This window comes from Schistocerca nitens, chromosome 7 (genome assembly GCF_023898315.1).
Source record: "Schistocerca nitens isolate TAMUIC-IGC-003100 chromosome 7, iqSchNite1.1, whole genome shotgun sequence".
NCBI lineage: Eukaryota > Metazoa > Arthropoda > Insecta > Orthoptera > Acrididae > Schistocerca > Schistocerca nitens.
In genome coordinates, this window is record NC_064620.1 from 561,640,553 (window position 1) to 561,668,203 (window position 27,651).

A 27,651-nucleotide genomic window follows, 5' to 3' on the forward strand; every position below is an offset into this window, starting at 1 on the left:
TGATACACTGCATCATAATAATCTTCCACCAGGGGTTTAATGTTGTGTAAACTTCCATGAGGTACAAGGGCTACACCAAAGTTTCTGGAACTGTTTATTACTCACTTGAACAACTGCTATCTTCATGTAATCAGTTGGTACTGTTTCTTCCAGCCTGGATAGGTTATCAGACACAGTATTTTCTTTTTCCAGAAGTATGTCTGATATCTATTGTAAATTATATCTACTGTAAATTGTGACATGAACTGCAGGTAACACAACTGGATAGGGTTTACTTTATCATTTTGTTGTTTAAAAGCATGCATCATAGGAGCATGGTCAATGATCATACTGCAGATGATCGTCCTTCAAGCAGTTATTTAAAATCTTATTGTCATGTACATACTGGGAAGTTCCCTATTATATGATGAATATTTCTTCTGGGTGGCAAGAACTATTGACAGTAGAAACCAGTTGCTTTTCATATTCCTCCTTCTTGTTATTGCAGCACTGCATCAGGTGCAAACATCATAAGTGTCTGCAAATAATGCAAGTTCATTGTTTACATTAAGGAATGTTAAAAGGGCTGCATTTACAAAGTCCATTTTGCAGTTCTTGAACTGCTTTACTGTATCTTCTGTCCACTGAATGCTTCTATTGTAATTTTTCTTCGTTTTCTTCAAATAATCTTTAGGGTAGCTTGAAGTTTTGCAGTATATTCTGAATGCCTTCAGTAAAAATTCAGTATGCTAAGCAAACAACATAATTATGAGGCAGTTCCTGGGCATTTTAAATTGTTTATTGCTTGCACTTGTTTTTGATCTGGTTGGGTACCTTCTGGAGTAATCACATGACCTAAAAAGTTAATTTCTTAACTCCAAACACAGATTTTCTAACATTAATCCTTAAATCAAAATTGTTCAGTCATTCAAAAAGGATAGTTAAATGTTGAATGCATTCTTCTGGAGAGCTAAAAGCTGTCAGTATGTCATCTGTATAATCAAAACAGAAATCTAAGTTTCTCAAAACTTGCTTATTAAATCTCTGAAAGGTACTGGGTGCATTCCTGAGGCCAAGTGGCATGAAATTGAATTCATAAAGTCCAGGAGCTGTGATAACAGCACTGTTTTCCATATCACTTTCAGTTAGTGGGATTTGGTAATATGATTTCAGTAGATCAACTTCAGAGAATAGTTTCTTTCCAACAAGGATCGAATCTATATCATTTACGTGAGGAACTGGATAGTGGTCATACATATAGTGGTCAGGAAGGGTCCAGTGTGTCAAAAAAAAACGGAGACTATGTTGAAAAATAGACAAAAGTGTAAGCTTTTCAACGATGTATAAATTAATAACAATAAACAATGTTTTCTATTTGTAAAAAATATGGGAACCTTAGTTTTGGTACAACTCTCATTACATGAACAAAGCAAAGTGACACAAGTAATAAACAGTTATTAAAAAGGGTTTATACATAATGAAATACTCAGTTTTGAACACTGGTTGATGCCTAGCAGTGTAATTCATGTCCTGTACACTAATCAAACCAGAGGGCTACGTAGTGCTGAAATGGGAACAGGAAAGAGGCCAATGGGTAGGACAATGTCTAATTAAGGTTGAGTCCAGGAGGGTTACAGGAACGTGGGTGTATTGTAGGGTGAGTTCCCACCTGTGCAATTCAGAAAAGCTGGTGTTGGTGGGAGGGATCCAGATGGTAGAGGTTGTGTAACAGTCATTGAAATGAAGAACATTGTGTTGGGTTGAGTACTCAGCAACAGGGAAGTCCAGCTGTTTCTTTTCCACAATTTGTCAGTAGCCATTCATGTGGACAGACAGCTCATTGGTTGTCATGTCCCACACATAATGCAGCACAGCAGTTGCAGCTTAACTTATAGATCACGACTGATTTTACAGGTAGCAGTGCCTCTGATGGGATACGTGAGTTTGCCTGAACTGGAGTAGCTGGTGGTGAGATGATATATGGGACAGGTCTTGTGTCTAGGTCTATTACAGTGATATGAGCCATGAGGCAAGGGTTTGGGAGCAGTTGTTGTATAGAAATGGACAAAGATATTGTGTAGGTTCAGTGAGCGATGGAATACCACTGTGGGAAAGGTGGGAAGGATAGTGGGTAGGACATTTCTCATTTCAGGGCACCACGAGATGTAGTCGAACCCCTAGCGGAGAATGTAATTCAGTTGCTCTAGTCATGCGTGGTACTGAGTCACTACGGGAATGATCCTCTGTGGCCAGACAGTGGGACTTTGGGAGGTGGTGGGTGACAGGAAAGATAGGGCATAGGAAATCTGTTTTTGTTAGAAGTTGGAAGGGTAATTATGGGCTGTGAAGGGCTCAGTAAGACCCTCAGTGTATTCTGAGAGGGACTCTCATCACTACAGATGTGATGGCCACAGGTGGATAGGCTGTATGGAAGGGACTTCTTGGTATGGAATGGGTGGCAGCTGTCAGAGTGGAGGTATTGATGTTGGTTGGAAGGTTCACTTTGAACAGAGGTACTGATGTTGCCACCGACATTGAGGAAGGTACCTTTTTGGGTTGAGTAGGGCCAGGTGAAGTGAATGGGAGAGAAGGTGTTGCCTGGAGGAATGTGGATAGAATGTCCTCACCCTCTATCCAAATCACGAAGGTGGCATCAATGAATCTGAACTGGATGAGGGTTTCGGATTCTGGGTGTTCCTCATGTGAACCATGGACCTTGCCGTTGGTTGGGAGGCTTGCGTGCCTCAATGATACAGATAGCTGCACCACAGGTGCAACCACAACGGAGGAGTATCTGTTGAGAGACCAGACAAATCTATTGTTCCTGACGAAGGGCAGCAGCCTTTTCAGTAGTTGCAGGGACTAAAATCTGGGTGATTGAACTGGCCTTGTAACATCAACCAGAACAGCATTACTGTGCTGGTACTGTGAATGGCTGAAAGCAAGGGGAAACTACAGCTATAATTTTTCCCGAGGACATGAAGCTTTACTGTATGGTTAAATAGTAATGGCATTCTCTTGGGTAAAATATTCTGGAGGTAAAATAGTCCCCCATTCAGGGACTACGCAGGAGGATGGCATTATGAGGAGAAACAAAGCTGGTGTTCTACAGATCGGAGCATGGAATGTCAGATCCCTTAATCAGACAGGCAGGTTAGAAAATTTAAAAAGGGAAATGGATAGGTTAAAGTTAGATGCAGTGGGAATTACTTACGTTTGGTGGTGGAGGAACAGGACTTCTGGTCAGGTGGACACAGGGTTATAAATACAGAATCAAATAGGAGTAATGCAGTAGTAGGTTAAAAAAAAAAAAAAAAAAAAAAATAGGAATGCGGATAAGCTACTATGAACAGCATAGTGAACACGTAATTGTAGCAAGATAGACAAGAAGCCCATGCCTACCACAGTAGTACAAGTTTATATGCCAACTAGCTCTGCAGATGATGAAGAAATGCATGATAAGATAAAAGAAATTATTCAGATAGTTAGGGAAGATGAAAATTTAATAGCCATGGGGGACTGGGATTTGACAGTAGGAAATGAAAGAGAAGGATAAATAGTAGGTGAATGTGGACTGGTAAGGAATGAAAGAGGAAGAAGCTGCCTGGTAGAATTTTGCACATAACGTAACTTAACCGTAGGTAATACAGGGTGTACATAAAGTCCAGGAACACTTTCAATCATTTATTGCACAAGAACTAAACATTGTACAGATGTCATACATATTGCATTTAGAAGAGAAAATCTGAAAGATTTTTTTTTTTTACACACATTCAATACACGAACTCTGAGTGACCAAGCAGACATCAATATGGTAATCGAATTCTTGCCATACCCGTCCCAGCATGGTATTGTCGACTGTGGCTTGCCGTATACTCCCGGAGCTCTACTACATTACGTGGTAGAGGCAGTACATACACCAGATCTTTAATGTGTCCCCACATAAAAAAGTCACACAGAGTGAGATCTGGTGATCGGGGAGGCCATTTCATGAACTCCAACACATAGAAAGCTCACTCCGCACCTAAACTCGCCATGTTTGTGACTAGCACACTATATATAGGGAAACATTCCACGTTTGTGTCTGTATATGTGTGGATGGATATGTGTGTGTGTGTGTGCGCGAGTGTATACCCGTCCTTTTTTCCCCCTAAGATAAGTCTTTCCGCTCCCGGGACTGGAATGACTCCTTACCCTCTCCCTTAAAACCCAAATCCTTTCTTCTTTCCCTCTCCTTCCCTCTTTCCTGATGAGGCAACCGTTGGTTGCAAAAGCTAGAATTTTGTGTGTATGTTTGTGTGTCTATCGACGTGGCAGCGCTTTCGTTTGGTAAGTCACATCATCTTTGTTTTTAGATATATTTTTTCCCACGTGGAATGTTTCCTTCCATTATATATATATATATATATATATATATATATATATATATAAGAGGGAAACATTCCACGTGGGAAAAATATATCTAAAAACAAAGATGATGAGACTTACCAAACAAAAGCGCTAGCAGGTCGATAGACACACAAACAAACACAAACATACACACAAGATTCAAGCTTTCGCAATAAACGGTTGCTTCATCAGGAAAGAGGGAAGGAGAGGGAAAGATGAAAGGATGTGGGTTTTAAGGGAGAGGGTAAGGAGTCATTCCAATCCCGGGAGCAGAAAGACTTACCTTAGGGGGAAAAAAGGACAGGTATACACTCGCACACACACACATATCCATCCGCATATACACAGACACAAGCAGACATTTGTAAAGGCAAAGAGTTTGGGCAGAGATGTCAGTCGAGGCGAAAGTACAGAGGCAAAGATGTTGTTGAAAGACAGGTGAGGTATGAGCGGCGGCAAATTGAAATTAGAAATTAGCGGAGATTGAGGCCTGGCGGATAGCGAGAAGAGAGGATATGCTGAAGGGCAAGTTCCCATCTCCGGAGTTCTGACAGGTTGGTGTTAGTGGGAAGTATCCAGATAACCCGGACGGTGTAACACTGTGCCAAGATGTGCTGGCCGTGCACCAAGGCATGTTTAGCCACAGGGTGATCCTCATTACCAACAAACACTGTCTGCCTGTGTCCATTCATGCGAATGGACAGTTTGTTGCTGGTCATTCCCACATAGAAGGCTTCACAGTGTAGGCAGGTCAGTTGGTAAATCATGTGGGTGCTTTCACACGTGGCTCTGCCTTTGATCGTGTACACCTTCCAGGTTACAGGACTGGAGTAGGTGGTGGTGGGAGGGTGCATGGGACAGGTTTTACACCGGGGGCGGTTACAAGGGTAGGAGCCAGAGGGTAGGGAAGGTGGTTTGGGGATTTCATAGGGATGAACTAAGAGGTTACGAAGGTTAGGTGGACGGCGGAAAGACACTCTAGGTGGAGTGGGGAGGATTTCATGAAGGATGGATCTCATTTCAGGGCAGGATTTGAGGAAGTCGTATCCCTGCTGGAGAGTCACATTCAGAATCTGATCTAGTCCCGGAAAGTATCCTGTCAACAGTGGGGCACTTTTGGGGTTCTTCTGTGGAAGGTTCCGGGTTTGAGGAGATGAGGAAGTCGCTCTGGTTATTTGCTTCTGTACCAGGTCGGGAGGGTACTTACGGGATGCGAAAGCTGTTTTCAGGTTGTTGGTGTAATGGTTCAAGGATTCCGGACTGGAGCAGATTCGTTTGCCACGAAGACCTAGGCTGTAGGGAAGGGACCGTTTGATGTGGAATGGGTGGCAGCTGTCATAATGGAGGTACTGTTGCTTGTTGGTGGGTTTGATGTGGACGGACGTGTGAAGCTGGCCATTGGGCAGGTAGAGGTCAACGTCAAGGAAAGTGGCATGGGATTTAGAGTAGGACCAGGTGAATCTGATGGAAGCAAAGGAGTTGAGGTTGGAGAGGAAATTCTGGAGTTCTTCTCCACTGTGAGTCCAGATCATGAAAATGTCATCAATAAATCTGTATCAAACTTTGGGTTGGCAGCCCTGGGTAACCAAGAAGGCTTCCTCTAAGCGACCCATGAGTAGGTTGGCATGCGAGGGGGCCATCCTGGTACCCATGGCTGTTCCCTTTAATTGTTGGTATGTCTGGCCTTCGAAAGTGAAGAAGTTGTGGGTCAGGATGAAGCTGGCTAAGGTAATGAGGAAAGAGGTTTTAGGTAGGGTGGCAGGTGATCGGCGTGAAAGGAAGTGCTCCATCGCAGCGAGGCCCTGGACATGCGGAATATTTGTGTATAAGGAAGTGTCATCAATGGTTACAAGGATGGTTTCCGGGGGTAACAGACTGGGTAGGGATTCCAGGCGTTCGAGAAAGTGGTTGGTGTCTTTGATGAAGGATGGGAGACTGCATGTAATGGGTTGAGGTGTTGATCTACGTAGGCAGAGATGCGTTCTGTGGGGGCTTGGTAACCAGCTACAATGGGACGGCCGGAATGATTGGGTTTGTGAATGTTAGGAAGAAGGTAGAAGGTAGGGGTGCGGGGTGTTGGTGGGGTCAGGAGGTTGATGGAGTCAGGTGAAAGGTTTTGTAGGGGGCCTAAGGTTCTGAGGATTCCTTGAAGCTCCGCCTGGACATCAGGAATGGGATTACCTTGGCAAACTTTGTAAGTAGTGTTGTCTGAAAGCTGACGCAGTCCCTCAGCCACATACTCCCGACGATCAAGTACCACAGTTGTGGAACCCTTGTCCGCCGGAAGAATGACGATGGATTGGTCAGCCTTCAGATCACGGATAGCCTGGGCTTCAGCAGTGGTGATGTTGGGAGTCGTATTAAGGTTTTTTAATAAGGATTGAGAGGCAAGGCTGGAAGTCAGAAATTCCTGGAAGGTTAGGAGAGGGTGATTTTGAGGAAGAGGAGGTGGGTCCCGCTATGACGGAGGACGGAACTGTTCCATGCAGGGTTCAATTTGGATAGTGTCTTGGGGAGTTGGATCATTAGGAGTAGGATTAGGATCATTTTTCTTCGTGGCAAAGTGATATTTCCAGCAGAGAGTACAGGTGTAGGACAGTAAATCTTTGACGAGGGCTGTTTGGTTATGGTTTGGAAGTTGATTACGTATTTTTTCCGCTTTCAACACTACCGCTGCTACAAAATCCACCGTTTCTAGTTCACAAACAGTTCCTTTCAGCTATTAAAAAACCTTTTCGGCTAGTTTTAATAACTTTTGCTTCATTTCCATTTCCGTTTTACTCACATCACCGATCACCTTTAGCCACTTCCCACAGGTTTTAACGTCATTATTTCTTCATCAGACAATTGTTAGCCTCATTTCCATAATCTGCCACCACCAAACCACTCCTTTTAATACATCCTCAAGTAGTTTTTTTCGAAATTTTCCCGAATTTCTCCACCCTTTAACGTGTTTTGGTGACAACACAACCACCTAACCTTTATGCTCATCGTTATCTACCTACACAAGTTCACCACAGGATCAACATAGCCCAGCTCTAACCAACCCTTTTTCGCCTTTTTTCACATCAGATCTCCATTTGCTTTCTAGTTCACCTTTATCTCTCCCCATATATTTTTATATTTACTTTCATTTCAGCCTCATGTTACACTTTCCACCTTCTAGTACCATGTCACCCTCACAACACCTCCACAATGACCCCATTAAGTTTTATTTACATTCCCTCCGCAAACATGCCTTCACCCTAGCCAGATTACACTCCCATATTTTATTTCCTCAGGCTTGTCTGACATTTGGCATCACCCCCAAAGGCCTCACACTTAAAGTTCCCATCTCTGGCTGCAACCCTTCTTTCCATCAGTCCCTATACCAGTTCCAAACTGAACAATCCATTGCCCTCACCCACCTAATCCTTCACCTACACATCCACTCAGCCAATCAACACACCCGTCAACTCCTATCCTTAATAGTCCTCAATCTTTTCTCTCCCACATCCACACCGGCTGTTCGGAGCATCCTCCTACAGGCCAACCGCAAATTAGAACAGCATGCCACCCTCCACCTTAAAAAACTATCCAATCTCCTGGTTTCCCACCTCCGGAAAGGCAACTCACCCACCCTTCACAACCTTTCCAGCAAACCTCAACCTCCTCTCATTGCACACAAAACCCAGTCTCTCCCATCTACTCAATCTCCCACTTCCAGCTCCACTCCCTCCAAAACCTCAAAATTCCAATCAACACAATCTGGAACCACAACACCCCAATTCAGTAGTTAACCTTTCCTCCAAACCTCTCCCCCAATCCGAAACCTCTGTCCTATCCAAAGGCCTCACCTTCAGCCCCACTCCCAGATTTAACCAAACAGCCCTCGTCAAAGATTTACTGTCCTACACCTGTACTCTCTGCTGGAAATATCACTTTGCCACGAAGAAAAATGATCCTAATCCTACTCCTAATGATCCAACTCCCCAAGACACTATCCAAATTGAACCCTGCATGGAACAGTTCCGTCCTCCGTCATAGCGGGACCCACCTCCTCTTCCTCAAAATCACCCTCTCCTAACCTTCCAGGAATTTCTGACTTCCAGCCTTGCCTCTCAATCCTTATTAAAAAACCTTAATACGACTCCCAACATCACCACTGCTGAAGCCCAGGCTATCCGTGATCTGAAGGCTGACCAATCCATCGTCATTCTTCCGGCGGACAAGGGTTCCACAACTGTGGTACTTGATCGTCGGGAGTATGTGGCTGAGGGACTGCGTCAGCTTTCAGACAACACTACTTACAAAGTTTGCCAAGGTAATCCCATTCCTGATGTCCAGGCGGAGCTTCAAGGAATCCTCAGAACCTTAGGCCCCCTACAAAACCTTTCACCTGACTCCATCAACCTCCTGACCCCACCAACACCCCGCACCCCTACCTTCTACCTTCTTCCTAACATTCACAAACCCAATCATTCTGGCCATCCCATTGTAGCTGGTTACCAAGCCCCCATAGAACGCATTTCTGCCTACGTAGATCAACACCTTCAACCCATTACATGCAGTCTCCCATCCTTCATCAAAGACACCAACCACTTTCTCGAATGCCTGGAATCCCTACCCAGTTTGTTACCCCCGGAAACCATCCTTGTAACCGTTGATGCCACTTCCTTATACACAAATATTCCGCATGTCCAGGGCCTCGCTGCGATGGAGCACTTCCTTTCACGCCGATCACCTGCCACCCTACCTAAAACCTCTTTCCTCATTACCTTAGCCAGCTTCATCCTGACCCACAACTTCTTCACTTTCGAAGGCCAGACATACCAACAATTAAAGGGAACAGCCATGGGTACCAGGATGGCCCCCTCGTACACCAACCTAATCATGGGTCGCTTAGAGGAAGCCTTCTTGGTTACCCAGGGGTGCCAACCCAAAGTTTGGTACAGATTTATTGATGACATTTTCATGATCTGGACTCACAGTGAAGAAGAACTCCAGAATTTCCTCTCCAACCTCAACTCCTTTGCTTCCATCAGATTCACCTGGTCCTACTCTAAATCCCATGCCACTTTCCTTGACGTTGACCTCCACCTGCCCAATGGCCAGCTTCACACGTCCGTCCACATCAAACCCACCAACAAGCAACAGTACCTCCATTATGACAGCTGCCACCCATTCCACATCAAACGGTCCCTTCCCTACAGCCTAGGTCTTCGTGGCAAACGAATCTGCTCCAGTCCGGAATCCTTGAACCATTACACCAACAACCTGAAAACAGCTTTCGCATCCCGTAAGTACCCTCCCGACCTGGTACAGAAGCAAATAACCAGAGCCACTTCCTCATCTCCTCAAACCCGGAACCTTCCACAGAAGAACCCCAAAAGTGCCCCACTGGGGACAGGATACTTTCCGGGACTGGATCAGATTCTGAATGTGACTCTCCAGCAGGGATACGACTTCCTCAAATCCTGCCCTGAAATGAGATCCATCCTTCATGAAATCCTCCCCACTCCACCTAGAGTGCCTTTCCGCTGTCCACCTAACCTTCGTAACCTCTTAGTTCATCCCTATGAAATCCCCAAACCACCTTCCCTACCCTCTGGCTCCTACCCTTGTAACCGCCCCCGGTGTAAAACCTGTCCCATGCACCCTCCCACCACCACCTACTCCAGTCCTGTAACCTGGAAGGTGTACACGATCAAAGGCAGAGCCACGTGTGAAAGCACCCACGTGATTTACCAACTGACCTGCCTACACTGTGAAGCCTTCTATGTGGGAATGACCAGCAACAAACTGTCCATTCGCATGAATGGACACAGGCAGACAGTGTTTGTTGGTAATGAGGATCACCCTGTGGCTAAACATGCCTTGGTGCACGGCCAGCACATCTTGGCACAGTGTTACACCGTCCGGGTTATCTGGATACTTCCCACTAACACCAACCTGTCAGAACTCCGGAGATGGGAACTTGCCCTTCAGCATATCCTCTCTTCTCGCTATCCGCCAGGCCTCAGTCTCCGCTAATTTCTAATTTCAATTTGCCGCCGCTCATACCTCACCTGTCTCTCAACATCATCTTTGCCTCTGTACTTCCGCTGCGACTGACATCTCTGCCCAAACTCTTTGCCTTTACAAATGTCTGCTTGTGTCTGTGTATATGCGGATGTGTGTGGCGCGCGCGCGAGTGTATACCTGTCCTTTTTTCCCCTTAGGGTAAGTCTTTCCGCTCCCGGGATTGGAATGACTCCTTACCCTCTCCCTTAAAACCCACATCCTTTATCCCTCTCCTTCCCTCTTTCCTGATGAAGCAACCGTTTGTTGCGAAAGCTTGAATTTTGTGTGTATGTTTGTGTGTCTATCGACCTGCCAGCGCTTTTGTTTGGTAAGTCTCATCATCTTTCTTTTATATATAGGAAACATTCCACGTGGGAAAAATATATCTAAAAACAAAGATGATGAGACTTACCAAACAAAAGCGCTGGCAGATCGATAGAATATCGAATAGAATATCGACTTGCCAGCGCTTTTGTTTGGTAAGTCTCATCATCTTTATATATATAAAATGACACATGTATGATATCTGTATAATGTTTCATTCTTGTGCAATAAATAATTGAAAGTGTTCCCAGGCTTTATGTACACCCTGTACTTGATTTAAGAATCATGAAAGAAGGTGTATATGTGGTAGAGGCCTGGAGACACTAGAAATTTTCAGATTGATTAGTTAATTGTAAGACAAAGGTGTAGGAACTAGGTTTTAAATTGTAAGACATTTCCAGAGGCAGATGTGGACTGGTTACGAACTGTAGACTGAAATTGAAGAAACTGCAAAAAGGTAGGAATTAGGATATGGGACCTGGATAAACTGAACAACCAGAGGTTGTAGAGAGTTTCAGAGGGAGTGTTAGGGAACCATTGCCAAGAACAGGAGAAAGGAATACAGTAAAAGAAGAATGGGTAGCTGTGAGAGATGAAATAGTGAAGGGCGCGGAGGATCAAGGATGTAAAAAGACGGGGGCTAGTAGAAATACTGAATTTAATTGATGAAAGGAGAAAATATAAAAGCGCATTAAATGAAGCAGGCAAAAAGGAATACAAACATCTCCAATAGGAAGTGCAAAATGGTAAAGAAGGAATGGCTCGAGGACAAATTTAAGGATGCAGAACCATATATCACTAGGGGTAAGATAGATGCCACCTACAGGAAAATTAGAGAGACCTTTGGAGAAAAGAGAACCACCAATATGAATATCCAGAGCTCAGACGGAAAACCAGTCCTAAGCAAAGAAGGGAAAGCAAAAAGGTGGAAGGAGTATCTAGAGGGTCTATACAAGGGCGATGTACTTGAGGGCAATATTATGTAGTAAATATAAAAGGACATAGATGAAGATAAGATGGTAGATATGATACTGAAGAATTTGACAGAGCACTGAAAGACCTAAGTAGAAACGAGGCCCCGGGAATAGACAACATTCCGTTAAAACTACTGATTACTTTGAGAGAACGAGCCATGACAAAATCCTTCCGTCTGGTGAGAGAGAAGTATGAGACAGGTGAAATACCCTCAGATTTCAAGAACAACATAACAACTCCAATTTCAAAGAAAGCATGTGCCGACAGGTGTGAGAATTACTGAACTACGAGTTTTTATAAGTCATGGTTGCAAAATACTAGCACGAATTCTATATAGACAAATGGAAAAACTGGTAAAAGCCAACCTCAGAGAAGATCAGTTTGGATTCCGTAGAAAAGTAGGAACACGTGAGGCAATACTGAGCCTAAGACTTACCTTAGAAGAGAGGTTAAGGAAAGACAAACCTACGTTTATGTGTTTGTAGACTTAGAGAAAGCTTTTGACAATGTTGACTCAATACCCGCTTTCAAATTCTGAGGGTGGCAGAGGTAAAGCACAGGGAGCAAACGCCTATTTACAATTTGTACAGAAACCAGATGGCAGTTATGAGAGTCGAGGGCCACGAAAAAGAAGCAGTGGTTGAGAAGGGAGTGAGACAGGGTTGTAGTGTATCCCTGATGTTATTCAGTCTGTACATTGAGCAAGCAATAAAGGAAACAAAAGAAAATTTGGAGTAGGAATTAAAATCCAGGGCAAAGAAACCTTGAGGTGTGTCGATGACATTGTAATTCTGTCAGAGACAGCAAAGGACTTGGAAGAGCTGTTGACCAGTATGGACAGTGTCTCAGGAGGAGGATATAAGATGAATATCAACAAAAGCAAAATGAGGATAATGGAAGGTAGTTGACTTAAATCAGGTGACACTGAAGGAATGAGATTAGGAAATGAGACACACAAGTTGGAAATGAGTTTGGTTACTTTGGCAGCAAAATAACTGATGATGGTCGAAGTAGAGAGGATACAAATGTGGACTGTTGATTGCAAGGAAAGTGTTTCTGAAGAAGAGAAATTTGTTAACATTGAGTATTGAGTTAAGTGACAGGAAGTCTTGTCTTAAAGTATTTGTTTGAACTATAGCAATGTATGGAAGGGAAACATGGACGATAAACAGTTTAGACAAGAGAGAATAGAAGCTTTCGAAATGTAGTGCTACATAAGAATGCTGAAGTTTTGATGGGTAGATCACAGAACTAATGAGGAGGTACGGAACAGAAGTGGGGAGAAGAGGAATTTGGGGTCCAACTTGACTAGAAGAAAGGATCGATTGTTAGGACTCCTTCTGAGACATCAAGGGATCACCAGTTTACTACTGGAGGGAAGTGTGGAGGATAAAAATCATAGAGGGAGACCAAGAGATGAATACACTAAGCAGATTCAGAAGGATGTAGGTTGCAGTAGTTATTTGGAGATGAAGAGGCTTGCACAGGATGGAGTAACACAAAGAATTGCATCAACACAGTCTTTGGACTGAAAATGACAACAGAAAGGATTCCTCTATATGGCCCATGAATAGGTTGGCATAGGATGATGCCATGTGGGTGCCCATAGCCATACCCCTGGATTTGTTTGTAGGTGATGCCTTCAAAGGAGAAGTAGTTGGAGAGGATACAGTTGGTCATGGCAACTAGGAAGGAGGTTCTTGGTTTGGAATCTGTCAGGTGTTGGGAAAGGTAGTGTTTAATAGCAGTAAAGCCATGGCCATTAAGGATGTTAGAGTCAAATGAGATGGCATCAGCAGTGATGAGCAGGGCACTGTGCAGTAGATGAACAGGAACTGTGGAGAGCTGATGGAGGAAATAATTGGTATCTTTTATAGGAGGGAAGGTTGCGGGTAAAAGGCTGAAGGTTCTGGTCTACAAGAGCGGAGATTCTCTCAGTGGAGGCACAGTAACCGCCCACTATGGGGCATACTGGGTGATCGGGTTTATGGATTTTAGGGAATAATGGAAGGTAGGAGTGTGAGTAGTGGTAGGGGTGAGCAGAGAGATGGATTCTGGAGAGAGGTTCTGGGATAGACGTAAGGATTTGAGGAAAGAATGGAGATCCTGCTGGATTTCTGGAATTGGGCCACTGTGGAAGGGTTTGTAGGTGGATTAATCTGACAGATGGTGGAGTCCTTCTGCCAGGTAATCCTTGCGGTTCAAAACAACATTAATGGAGCCTTTGTCAGCATGTAGGATTATAAGGTTGGGATCAGTTTTTGGGTGGTGTATTGCGGTTCTTGCTGCAGACGTAAGGTTAGTTTACATGTTGAGAGTTGTGGGGAATGATGGTGAGGCACGGTTCAAGGTTAAAAAATCAGGCCCCTTCTCTGTTCCCATTCCAGCACAACACAGCCCTCTACACCACCAATACACCCAGTCTTTCATTGTTGTTGTTGTTGTTGTTGTTGTTGTTGTTGTTGTGGTCTTCAGTCCTAAGACTGCTTTGATGCAGCTCTCCATGCTACTCTATCCTGTGCAAGCTTCTTCATCTCCCAGTACTTACTGCAACCTACATCCTTCTGAATCTGCTTAGTGTATTCATCTCTTGGTCTCCCTCTACGACTTTTACCCTCCACACTGCCCTCCAATGCTAAATTTGTGATCCCTTGAAGCCTCAGAACATGCACTACCAACCGGTCCCTACTTCTTGTCAAGTTGTGCCACAAACTTCTCTTCTCCCCTATTCTATTCAATACCTCCTCATTAGTTACATGATCTACCCATCTAGTCGTCAGCATTCTTCTGTAGCACCACATTTCGAAAGCTTCTATTCTCTTCTTGTCCAAACTATTTATCGTCCATGTTTCACTTCCATACATGGCTACACTCCATACAAATACTTACAGAAACGGCTTCCTGGCACTTAAATCTATACTCAATGTTAACAAATTTCTCTTCTTCAGAAATGCTTTCCTTGCCATTGCCAGTCTACATTTTATATCCTCTCTACTTCGACCATCATCAGTTATTTTGCTCCCCAAATAGCAAAACTCCTTTACTACTTTAAGTGTCTCATTTCCTAATCTAATTCCCTCAGCATCACCCGACTTAATTAGACTACATTCCACTACCCTCCTTTCAAGACACTGTCCATTCCGTTCAACTGCTCTTCCAAATCTTTTTCTGTCTCTGACAGAATTACAATGACATCAGCGAACCTCAAAGTTTTTATTTCTTCTCCATGGATTTTAATACCTACTCCGAAATTTTCTTTCATTTCCTTTACTACTTGCTCAATATACAGACTAAATGACATCGGGGAGAGGCTACAACCCTGTCTCACTCCCTTCCCAACCGCTGCTTCCCTTACATGCCCCTCGACTCTTATAACTGCCATCTGCTTTCTGTACAAATTGTAAATAGCCTCTCACTCCCTGTATTTTACCCCTGCCATCTTTAGAAATTGAAAGAGAGTATTCCAGTCAACATTGTCGAAAGCTTTCTCTAGGTCTACAAATGCTAGAAACGTAGGTTTGCCTTTCCTTCGTCTTTCTTCTAAGATGAGGCGTAAGATCAGTATTGCCTCACGTGTTCCAACATTTCTACGGAATCCAAACTGATCTTCCCCGAGGTCGACTTCTACCAGTTTTTCCATTCGTCTGTAGAGAATTCACATTAGTATTTTGCAGCTGTGACTTATTAAACTGATAGTTCGGTAATTTTCACATCTGTCAACACCTGCTTTCTTTGGGATTGGAATTATTATATTCTTCTTGAAGTCTGAGGGTATTTCGCCTGTCTCATACATCTTGCTCACCAGACGGTAGAGTTTTGTCATGACTGGCTCTCCCAAGGCCATCAGTAGTTCTAATGGAATGTTGTCTACTCCCGGGGCCTCGTTTCGACTCAGGTCTTTCAGTGCTGTGTCAAACTCTTCACGCAGTATCGTATCTCCCATTTCATCTTCATCTACATCCTCTTCCATTTCCATAATATTGTCCTCAAGTACATCGCCCTTGTATAGACCCTCTATATACTCCTTCCACCTTTCTGCTTTCCCTTCTTTGCTTAGAACTGGGTTTCCATCTGAGCTCTTGATATTCATACAAGTGGTTCTCCTTTCTCCAAAGGTCACTTTAATTTTTCCTGTAGGCAGTATCTATCTTACCCCTAGTGAGATAAGCCTCTACATCCTTACATTTCTCCTCTAGCCATCCCTGCTTAGCAGTTTTGCACTTCCTGTCAATCTCATTTTGTTTCCTTTTTGCCTGCTTCATTTACTGCATTTTTATATTTTCTCCTTTCATCAATTAAACTCAATATTTCTTCTGTTACCCAAGTCTTTCATACTTCTCTCCTATTATACTACCTCTCTCCCCTGCCCTCCATCTAACCTCCCAAATGCACCTGGCTGCCCCATCCTTTCTCCGTATTGTCCCTGCGCACTCCCACAAACAGCACTTTACTATCCTCCACCCTGCCGTGCTATCCTTCCTCACGCAAGCTTCCTTGCTTACCCCCACCACCTGGTTGCCTCTCCCATGGTGCACCGCCGCTCACAGACTGGCTTCAGCTGCCGGAGACTGTGTGTGTGTGTGTGTGTGTGTGTGTGTGTGTGTGTGTGTGTCCAAAAGCTCACTTTTCGACAGTCTTTTTGTTGTACCTATCTGCAACTCTCATTATGGTAAGTAACAACTATCCTTTTCATAATATTGTTACAGTCCATCCTGGATTTTCCATTGTTTAATCTAGAGATGTTCAGTCTGGACTACTACTTCTAACTATCACTTGACACTAGGCATTTACAGTCCAACGATCTTCATTTATAGCACGTGGCTGTTAACACCTGGCACCTGTTGATATGCACTGGCAGGTACACTGGAACTGTTGCTCTGCAAGCTGGAACAGGAACAGTTGTGTTTGGTGAACCTCTATTAATTCACAACCAGTGGAATGATGTCTGTCTGTGCTCTATTTTGCGGAAGAGGAAAGAATAGCCAGTGATCAGTGCCCTCTGTGGCTGCTGACATAACTAGTGGCAGTTGTAGTCAACTATTTGAAGGTCTCATGGAGAAAGCGTAAATCAGTTCCAGTGAATGAATACCATCTAGACTGTGACATATCAGAATGTTGAAATGCCTGGTATGAAGAGTGCTTACTTGGCACCCTCTGTAGATATTCACTGTGTACCATGTGATTGTGGACACGGCAAGAAGAAACCCACAAATTAAAAAAAAGTCGTGCTCTCTAACTTCAGTTATTATTTCTAGGAATGGAAAACAAAATATGACACACTGCAGGGAAAAATAAGTGCCCTGTAGCCTGTTGTAAGGGGAAAAAAAAACTTAACAGCAAAAAAATCTGAAATTGAAGTCAAATAGAAAATGAGAGTAATAAATGTTTAGAGGAGAAGATAACGAAATAAACTAAGGCCAAAATTAAGAGCAGAAATGTAACAAATGCTTCCTTCTTATAAACTACCAAAATGAAATGATTGGCAGGAGCAAAGGGCTTGTTGGAGATCCTGTTCCCATCTCATGAGAGTGAAAATATTGTTGCTACAGTATCCCAAGATTCAGATGGCAAAAGAAATACTGTTGTTACTCTCCACAGACTGTTCATCAACATAACATTGTGATGAAAAAAAGAGGGGGGGTGGGGGGGGGGCTGCGTTGATGATTGTTAAATCCAGGAGGGTGTAGAGATGCGAGCATGTGTTGTAATAACACAAATTCCCATTTCTGGAGTTCAAGGAAACAAAAATTGGTGGGAGGATCAAAATAGTTCCAGGTCCCTTGAGTCATGCAGTGGAAAGTGTTCAGCAACTGGGTACTGGATGCAGTCTTTCTTTCTTTGCCCATTCATGTACATGGCCAGTTTAGTGGTGGCAATTCCTATAAAAGCAATGTGCAGTGAAGAGTTAATTCAGTCGATAAACAAGATGTGTGGTTTAGGACAATGCTCTGCCCTTGATATTGTTGGATTTACCAGTGGTGGGACTGGAGTATGTGGTAGTGAGGGGGCACAGGGTGGAGATAATGGCTTGAGAATGTTATAAGGCTTGACTAGGTTTTATAGGGGTTAGGAGGCCAACAGGAAGTGTGTGTTGTGGGCAGATATTAGAGAGAGGCTTGACTTCAGAAAGTCATGTCTATGGCAGGCAAATGTATAAATACGTTAAGGATGGTACTGGTAACAAGATGGTGTTCCGAGCTTATTGTAAGTGGAAGCTGTATTAGTAACAGGGTGAGAGGGATTTGTTTGTGAATAAGATTTGCGAGGTAGTGTTGAGAGAGGAAAGCCTGGAAAACATCACTGGTGAACGTATTGAGGAATTCAGTGGTGGAGCAGATACATTTGGCAAAGATGCCTTGGTCATGGGAAGGGAGTGTTTGATTTTATTACTTTTTATTCTTCATTCTCCTTACTCATTTTTTCCTTTCACTCCTTTTCCTCCTACTTCTTTGTTGCATCATTCATTTCTCTTTCTCATAACCTGTCTTTACTTATCACTCTGAAGCTGGCTCAGTGCTTATCAGTGTACAATCTCTGATTTTCTACTCCATGATGCCTGCACCTCTGTCTCCCTGTGTCTTAAGAGGTGGGACCATCTCACCCTGGGCCCAAGTGACTTGCCCTTTATTTTCAAACATCCCTGACCTACCCCATTCTTCTCCCCAAGGAAGGAACTGTACTTTGTGTATTTTTACAGGTAACTAGCAGCAGAATTAAATACTGGCCACTAATTGTGTTTCATAATTTTCTTGACTGAAATGTTCTTTTGATAAAAATAGTGGAGCTTCAACTTCTGAAAGTTATTATTTCGGTTACCTTTTGGCCCTGCCTTTTAATGCCACCTGGTAGCCATATTTTTTTGTATCTTCTTTTGACTTCATTCAGACTTAAGATGCAAAAGTTTCTTTTCCGAAGGACTTTTGTGATCTCTTCATACTAAATAATGGGTCCTGTAGACTAACTCGAAGTGTGTCTTAAGCCAAAAGTATATTAAGAGGGATTTAGAAACTCTCTCTTGAATTAACTTCACTGAAATTAATGAAATCAAGTGATGACATGTAATGTTTTGAAACACAGAACTTCCAATTTAATGAACATGTAATGATGAAAGAAAATTTGTGCCGCATTGAGATTCATATCCATAGACCTGTTTATTTCTACAATGTTTTGCATCATCAGTGTATAGCTTGAACATTTAGCTATTTTTCGACATAATAACCTTTTCTGTCAATGCATTTTTGTAGACGCTGTGGCAGTTTTTGCATGCCCATGTCATACCAGCTCACTGCCCTGCTGTTCAGAAAGTTATGAACCTCTTCTTTCACCTCATCATCGGAGCTGAATTCATTCGATTAAGTATAACTGTAGACATCTACATGGCCGTGTTATATAAAGTCTACTATAATAGCTCTGACACATATAACTGAAGATAGAATCAGCAAGCCAAAATGAATCTTCTTTGTGTGCAGAAATGGGTGGTGGAATCGTTGTGGAAATTGGGAATGGATGACAGGCACGTATACTGCTTCCATATTTATGTTCTGCTGGAAATCAGTATGTGAGGGTGCTTGATAGGTTCCTTTCTGCAGCTTGATAAGAGCTGTACTAGGAAGTGAAAGTCTTAGCTAAATCTGGAAGTTTTGTTGAGTCACAGATAGTCATTGGTGGAAATTCTGTAATCCATAAAAAGCGTGAGCTTCAGATTCCAGGAGGGAGCAAGTGCCCCCCAGCCCCTTGCAAATGCCAATGATTGACAGGTACACTAAAACACAAAGAATAACAAGTACTCCAGTAACAATTAAGCAGCACTGCAGCATGGTAGTAGTGATCAGTGCAGACCACAGAAGTGCTGTCACTGCTGGAGTACTGGCTATTCTTCATGTTTTATTGCACCTGTTAATACATATTGATAAAACAAATATCATACTAGACTAAATTTTGGACCACTCTGTTGAATGGGCACATAGAATTCTGCTTTAAATATCATTTTGTTTTTAATTGGAAACAAACCAATATTTTCCATCGACACTGGGCATCACGTGAAAGATATGATGCACAGTACTTCTTTCGCCTGTTTCCAGCTACACACTGCAAAAACAGAATCTGCCAAAAAAACCGGAAAAAGTATGCCTCAGGACTTTTAGGAGATCCCCCTGTATAGACATAGATTTGAACATTATGCTACTCTTTGTAACAGGTTCGAGCAACAAGTCAGTCTGCTGAGCAAGAGCGATCTCTGAATGACCACCAGGTACAGTTGCTACGAGATGAGCTGTCCAGTACGAAGCAAAGCCTGCTGGATTGTCAGCGAAGAGAAAGTTCGGTAAGCAATCTGTTGTCTCTTGATTGGCCAGTTTGCTGTGATGTTTGACTACAGATTAATTACAATATGATAGCTCATGCGGTTACGGAGAAGACATTGTGATAGAAGACAGAAAAAGTTTCACAACTATAATTCAACTATAAATCCTTGATATTTTGACTTCTGGTTCCACATGAAGAACAACAGAGTCTACAATCTTAAAGATGCGCTCCAAGAAAAACTGTGTTAGTAGAGTTTTTTGTGCCATGCGCTTAATGCACACCATTATATAAAATAAGTTTCATGCTTTCTGAACTGAACTTGAAAATAAAAAAATTAATAAAATAGAGCAGCATTAGGCAAGCCTTGAAATGACACTCAAAATCATATACAGCAACTGAGGTGGAAATTGAGAATATTGAGGATGTTCTTCGTGTTTCCTGATATTTGAATAAAACTCTATTGAAAAAATTTTTACCCATTTAGGTAAAGATGATAGAAATTTGTCAGTGCCACACAACAGCAGACTGTGTGGTCTACATAATCTGCCTCTTACATTCTTTCAAATGCTAATATTCTGAATTTAAGAGTCAACTTTAAATTCTCTATCAGCACCTCATTTGCTGTACACATTTCGAGCGTCATTCAAAAGTGTATCAAATGTTCCTCTAATCTGATTTATTCCTTACTGTTGGACAAATCATTTCACCAAACATTTGGCGGTTTTTCTTTTCCAGAAAGCAGGATCTTTTTGACATCTCATCTGATTTCTTACCACCTTCTGTTCTCAAAAGTCCTGAGTTTAGTGCCTGATTTGAAGTGAGCCAGTTTGACAGTTAAAATATCTCACAAATGCAACTTTGTACATTTGGAAAAGTTAGACCTTGCACAGATGAACTTTTTGACGTCTTTCTATTGTCATCTGTTCTCAAAATTTCCTAAATTTAGTATGTGATTCAAAGGAAGCCTTTTTAACAGTTAAATATCACACCATTGCAACTGTTTATGCACAAAAAAGCTAGGCTTTGCACAGGTGAATTTTTCCATTTACATAGCTAGCAGCATCTGCTAGCTATGTAGCTATAAATATTATTTTTCATCAAATCACTAATTTTTTCCTTAATTAACCTGATTACTTTCAAGCAATTAATTTTTCTTTTCAAAGCTAGACCTCACAATGACCAATTTTATGCCCCATGTGTCATTTTCTCACTCCTTGTTTGGCTATGATAATTCAGACAAAAACCATTGTGTAATTTGTCTTTCAACAAATTAATATTTTTATCTTAATTTCCTTGATTATTTTGAAACAAACTTAATTCTTGTAAAATTCGACTTCACACTGGTCAGTTCAATATGCAGTTTGTCCATTTTCCACACTTTGTCTGGCTATGAAAATCAGACAAATAATCAGTTGTGAAATTTATTGGGAATCTTGTTTTCACTCCACTCAAATATTTGACCAACGGGTTTCTACACGTTTTCTTTTCCTCTTGAAATTCAACGAAAAAACTCCTTTCAAAAGCTTGAAATTCTGTGCAAAGCTTACCCATTCAGTTAAAAGGAGACCTTCTGTTTAATGTAGACTCCAAACCATGATGAAATTGTGTCTCAAAGACAAATAATTAAAGTGCTCACAAGCCTCAAAAACAAATAAGCAGACTGACAAGTATTCCATACATAAATAAGCTATTAGGCAGAAAAATCCGCTATACTATGAACAAGGTATAGGGGATACTAAATCAGTACCTCACTGATTTTGTTGGACTTAAGTGTGTATGACAAAAGAAGACACACTACATTAATTTTTTACAAAAAATGAACAGCACAATTCAAACGTTAAGCGATTTATTTAGGCCAGACTTGGACTATCATCCACATCTTGTTGGACTGTCCAATTTTAGCCGCACTGCGGTGGAAGTTTAACCTTCCTGGCAATGCCTATGGTGCGGGCAACAATGCCTCAACGGCTGCTTTAGTTTTACATTTTGTTTGTGAGTGGGGTTTTTATCACATAATCTGAGGGTGGGTGCCTGGCCTTCTCCCCCAGGCCTTCATCCTCCCTCCATTTTCACTCTTCCTCACTCTTTCTTTGCTATTAGTTTGCCTTAGTGTTCATCTTCTCCCTATCTGTATTCCTTTAGCTTTGTCTTTTAGGCTGGAGATTTTAGTGTTTTGCAGGGTGGCTGGCTCATCCTTTTTAATTTTTGCCAGCCAGCCCATGCCATCTGCCATATTATTTTAATATCTTCCACTACTCTTTCCTTTTAGTGTACATTTACCCTTTTGTTAGCTTCTTTTGTTTTCTTCTTCAGTGTGGTTCCGAGTTAGTTTTAAGTCTTTTATTTTCCCCTGACTCCTTTTGGGAAAAGGGACTGATGACCCCATAATTTGGTCCTATTGCTCCCCACACCAACCAACCATGAAATAATAATTACTACTACTATTACTACTACTACTACTGCTGCTGTGAATTATCATTCTTGCCAGTAACCCCCACTGCACTAATTTTACAAATTTGCAGTTTAACATAGGAACTCAAATGAAGATAGATGACAGACTCCATGACAGAAAGAAAATATGGTTACTAATTGAGGTAACAGATGACAGATATGGTTTCTAGTGGTAAAAACTTGTCCACTGCAAATTTTTATTACTCTCTTATTCGAGTGGTATTTATGCTTTCTCCAACAGCATTTCGTTTCATCCAAGCTTACAAACAATAACTTATCATCAAAACAAGTTCATGTTTGTAACAAGAAATCATTAAATCTAATAAGTGGGCTGTTGGAAAACACCACACCCATAAAATATTGCAAGTTAAAAAAAAATCATTTATCATCACTATCAACACTACTGATAACAGTGGTGTGGATCTAACAAGATGGGGCACAATAGCAAGAGAGAGTTCACCACGAAACAAACTAGCCATTAGTACAATTCTGCTATATCTGCCTGCAGTGTTACTTGAGGGTGCACACTGAACATACAGCATTGATTTTTCTAGATTTGTGCTTGTGTGCTGATGTCTATTTGACCATTTCACCAAATACTTCACAAGCAAATGAGAGTCATAGCATTCACTGTACATTAATTTTTTTGGAAGACAGAAACCGTGTCCCCATGGAGAGGCTGTTCCAGCATTGCCAGTTGGTAAGAGGAAATATTTGGAGCATGTATAATAGGACCAGCAGCAACTGTTACAGAATTCATACTGCATCATCGTAGTAATATTAGTAGTAGTAGCAGCAGTACAGCAGCTACTGGTGGTGTGGTGGTGGTAAGTGGTCACAGTCGTAGTTTGAGTTGAAAATGCAGCTTTCACTATAGATTAGTTAATAAAATATTAGGAAAATAAGAAATAGTTAATAAAATATTAGGAAAATAATAAAACAAATTTGAAGTATTGTATCTACAGTTACAGGGCTTCCGATCATCAGTCAGCAAACTCCTGGGTTTGGATCTCCCTGTGCCGGACTATGAAATTATCTCACGCCTACAGAAACTGGTATCCGCACACCGTGACTTTACTCTTGTGTCTCGCCGATACGATGATCCCCTATTGCTCGGATCAGCATCAAGGACACCTCTTCCAGTGGGAAACAGCCCAAACCCAGGACCAAGAACACCTCGATTTGATGATTCTGGTTTTGGAGATCCACCTGATCTCAGTACCTTAGATGACAGTGACGATGTTAATGGCATCTATAACAAACGACCTCTGAGAACTTCTACGTAATGTGACAGTTTTGAGATCTTGCATTTTACCATTGTAAGTTAGAGCTCAAGGTTATGTACAGATAAAAAAAAGTGAAAAAGTTTTCCACTGTATATTTTATCAGCAAACCATCTGAGACTTATTTTCTAGTGACCAGCCAACACTATTGTAATGTATATGACTTAATCACACAGAGAAAATATTAAAAACTAGAAATAAAAAAAGGACTGCAGGCACCAAAAGTACTAGTAGTAACATTTATATAATTCAAACAATAAACTTCTGTGCAAATGCCTGTTTCCATTTAATGAGTGAGATATGGTGTTCACAGCCTGTTTCAATGATATAAGAAGTTCATCAAATTCACACCAAAGGGGACCCAAGAATAAACAGAATGTAAACAAAAAGTAGTTTTATTTAATTTGACTTAGATAATTGTCAAATCTCCTTCAAAGTAACATTCATTTAATACAAATCAATTGTTCCATTGAGTTTCACAGTTGGAAAAAATTTTGAGTGTCACCGTCTGGGTTGCTCTTAATGGCCTACTGCAGTTTTCCTTAACTTCATCCAGATCAACAGAACTGATCATTTTTAGTGCCTAACAATATTGAAGAAACAATACTGAATTTTACATGGGAGACGAAAAACTATACAAAATATAGGAAACATTTTATAGGATGTGTGAATTGTACATTGTAGCACTAAAATGAAGTTTTGGATCATATCCATATGTAAAACAAAGAAAAGATGCTGGAGATTTCTTAATTATGAGGAATTGTCTCAATATTTGTTGCAGGCTATGTTAAGTGTTATTCATTTGTCATACTGTATTGCATGACTTACCACTTTTTAAACAATGGAAACTCCAAGTTGTAATATCAACAATATTAGGAAAAGGATACTCACCATAAAGATGACCTGCTGAGTTACAGACAGGCACAACGAAAAGACTGTTACACATTATAGGTTTTGGCCAAAGCCTCCGTCATGCATGCATTAGGTGCAGTTGCATGTGTGAATATTTGTTTGTTTTCTTTGGTGAAGAAGGCTTGGGTGAAAGCCATAATGTATAACAATATTTTCGTTGCACCTGTTTGCAACTCAACAGGCCATCTTTACAGTATGTATCACTATATCCTTTTCCTAGAATTGCTGATTTACCACTTTTTATAATAGTCTTGGCAGTCAAAAAACAGTTTGTGTGTTTTGAAAGGACTAAGATTTGTTTTTTAAGAATAGCTTCAGAGAAGCAAAATAATTCAAATTAGTCCGATCTTACAATCCTGATACTGTTCCTAAATCCCTCCAAATGTCACCAAAGAAAAAGTCACGCTAATTTTGTGTCATATAAGACAGTAATCCAGAATTGCATGCTCTGCCAAGTTTCTTCATCAGCAGCATAAGACAACATTACACAGATACTCCTGAATCAGTAGCCTTCTAGAAGCAGTTCATTCTTAAATAGTCCTTATGGACAACAGCTTTATGTTCTTGTCAGTGATCCCATTTGGCTCTTAATTTTCAGTTAGTCTTTATATTGCTTCATGAAGCATACTTCTCAAAGTAGTTTTGTTGGACATTTCAGAATTTCTTGCCATTCTTCATTGAAATTCTTAACAAATAATATCACCAGAGAACGGTATTACATCACTCTTAAGGCAGGGATGTACAGACTTGCTGTAGCACGGGCCACAAACCCTTCACTGTAAGGGCCTTGAGTTCAAAGTTCGTGCTGAGAGATGACAAATTATTTCAAATTGGGATCCCCCTGCCTAGATTGAGCTCAAAGGTACTATTTCTACAAGGGCCCACACACACGCTACCCATGGTTTGTGCACCCCTGCTCTAAGTGTTGTAAAAGTAGGTTCATTTCTGCACCCCTTCCATGGCTAATGGAGTCATTGGGCCATAAACTTTTCTCCATATCCTTTGTGAAAAGAGTAATGTAGGTAATGACCATCATATGGTCACGGCTTTTCTCTGTGTCTTTAGACATCAAGCATATTGGATAGAAAGTATAACTTCATATTCTTTAAACTGCCATTTAGTGGAACTGTGTACTGACTGACATTCCATCTAAGCATCATATTTCTTCAAAGCCTTTCGCATAAGCAAAACCCCTGTATCAGTAGCTAATGTTAGTATAACATTTGTCAATAGCACATTTCTATGATGATATGTGCAGCTTTTAAAATATAAAATGACTTTGGCAAGAGTTTATGCACTCATCAGCACATTGCACTCACATTCAGGAGTATAACTGTTCAAACCTGCGTCCGCCCGTCCTGATTCAGGTTTTCCCTGATTTCCCTAAATCACTTCAGGCAAAAGCCCCGATAGTTTCTTTGAAAGGGCATGACCAACTTCATTCCCCATCCTTGTTTCATCTCCTCCCCCAAACCAACTACCCGAACGACAGTTTAAATGGAGGCAAAACTTGTCCTAACCAATGAACTTTGGCTCATGAAACCAGCAGAACACTGCATCATGAATTTCTATATTGTACATTGTACAGTTATCAGTAGCCAATTTTGTTTTCATAATAAACTGCAGTTGCCAGTAAATACAGGATGTACATAAAGTCCGGAAACACTTTCAATTATTTATTGCACAGGAGCTAAACATTGTACAGATGTCATACATATTGCATTTCGAAGAGCAAATCTTAAAGAGGTTTTTTTTTATTTTTTTTTTTACAAACATTCGATATGCGAACCATGGGTTACCCGGCAGAAGTCAACATGGTAATCGAATTCTTGCCATGCCCGTGCCAGCATGGCATCATCGACTGTCGACTGTGGCAGTTACTTCCTGTATTCTACCCCGGAACTCTGCTATATCACGTGAAAGAGGCGGTACATACACCAGATCTTTCATGTGTCCCTACAGAAAAGTCACACAGAGTGAGATCTGGTGATGGAGGCCATTTCTTGATACAGCTGTCCCCTTCTGTAGCACGGTTGATCCATCAATGTGGCAGCTCCGTGTTCAGGTTTCATAGACAACTTCTGTCACAGGACTTTCCACACTCTCAGTGGACCCATTTCAAGTACACGGGAAGCTCGATGCACCGATTTCTTTGGACACCGTGGGAATGTATCTCGTGCGCACTCCACATTCAGTTCACTCACACTGGGGCGTCCACTTCTCTTTGCCGGGCACAAGCAACACGTCTTAACGAATTTGTTGTGCCAGTGGTCAATGGCCTTCCTTGTTGGTGGCTTCTTACTGTTCTTGGTTCCAAACATCCGTTGAACAGCTGTAGCACACTTGTTTTTGTCGAACTCGCACACACAGAAAGCTTGCTCCACACCTGCTCGCCATGTTTGTGACTAGCGCTGATTATCGGTAAATTACCAAACTACACTGTGGCGGTATACATGAAAAAACTTTAGGGTTTTTCTTCAAAATGACATATGTATGATATCTGTGGAATGTTTTGTTCTTGTGCAATAAATAATTGGATGTGTTCCTGGACTTTATGTACACCCTGTATAGAGAATTTCACCATTATGCACAAATGCTGTATTTCAAGCATTCACATATTACATTGAACCCAACACATGAAATACTGTATGAGAACCACACAACAGAAGTAGTAACATGTTGGAAATAAAACATAACAGAATAAAATGAAATGCACAGCAATAGAGTAGGGTCCGATTCCACCTGTTTCTTTGACCAATGGCATCATATCATGTGTAGAAACGATTCTTTACCTTAGTTATTAAGACAACTACAGATAACATTAAATAACAGGCTGATCAAATCATTACATTCTTCAAGATGACAATGACAAGATAGACCATTATGTTCATACATAAAAATAAAAAGCATGAAAAGTATTTCGATCAGAAAACTGAAATTAACCGAACAACCACGGGATTGAGAGGGTTTTAGGTGGGGACAAACTTAAAAG

The 27,651-nt window shown here is 41.5% G+C and overlaps 1 protein-coding gene across 1 annotated transcript in view; it reads left to right on the forward strand.

Moving 5' to 3' along the window:
• The window catches only part of LOC126194927 (coiled-coil domain-containing protein 170), a 436,254-nt gene extending 412,443 nt beyond the window's left edge, over positions 1–23,811 (forward strand). Inside the window, exons 15-16 of the mRNA XM_049933307.1 lie at positions 19,907–20,032; positions 23,430–23,811. Coding sequence (XP_049789264.1) covers positions 19,907–20,032; positions 23,430–23,750 — 447 coding nt within the window. The 3' untranslated portion in view covers positions 23,751–23,811. The remainder of the gene's footprint in view (positions 1–19,906; positions 20,033–23,429) is intronic.
• The last annotated feature ends 3,840 nt before the right edge of the window (positions 23,812–27,651 follow it).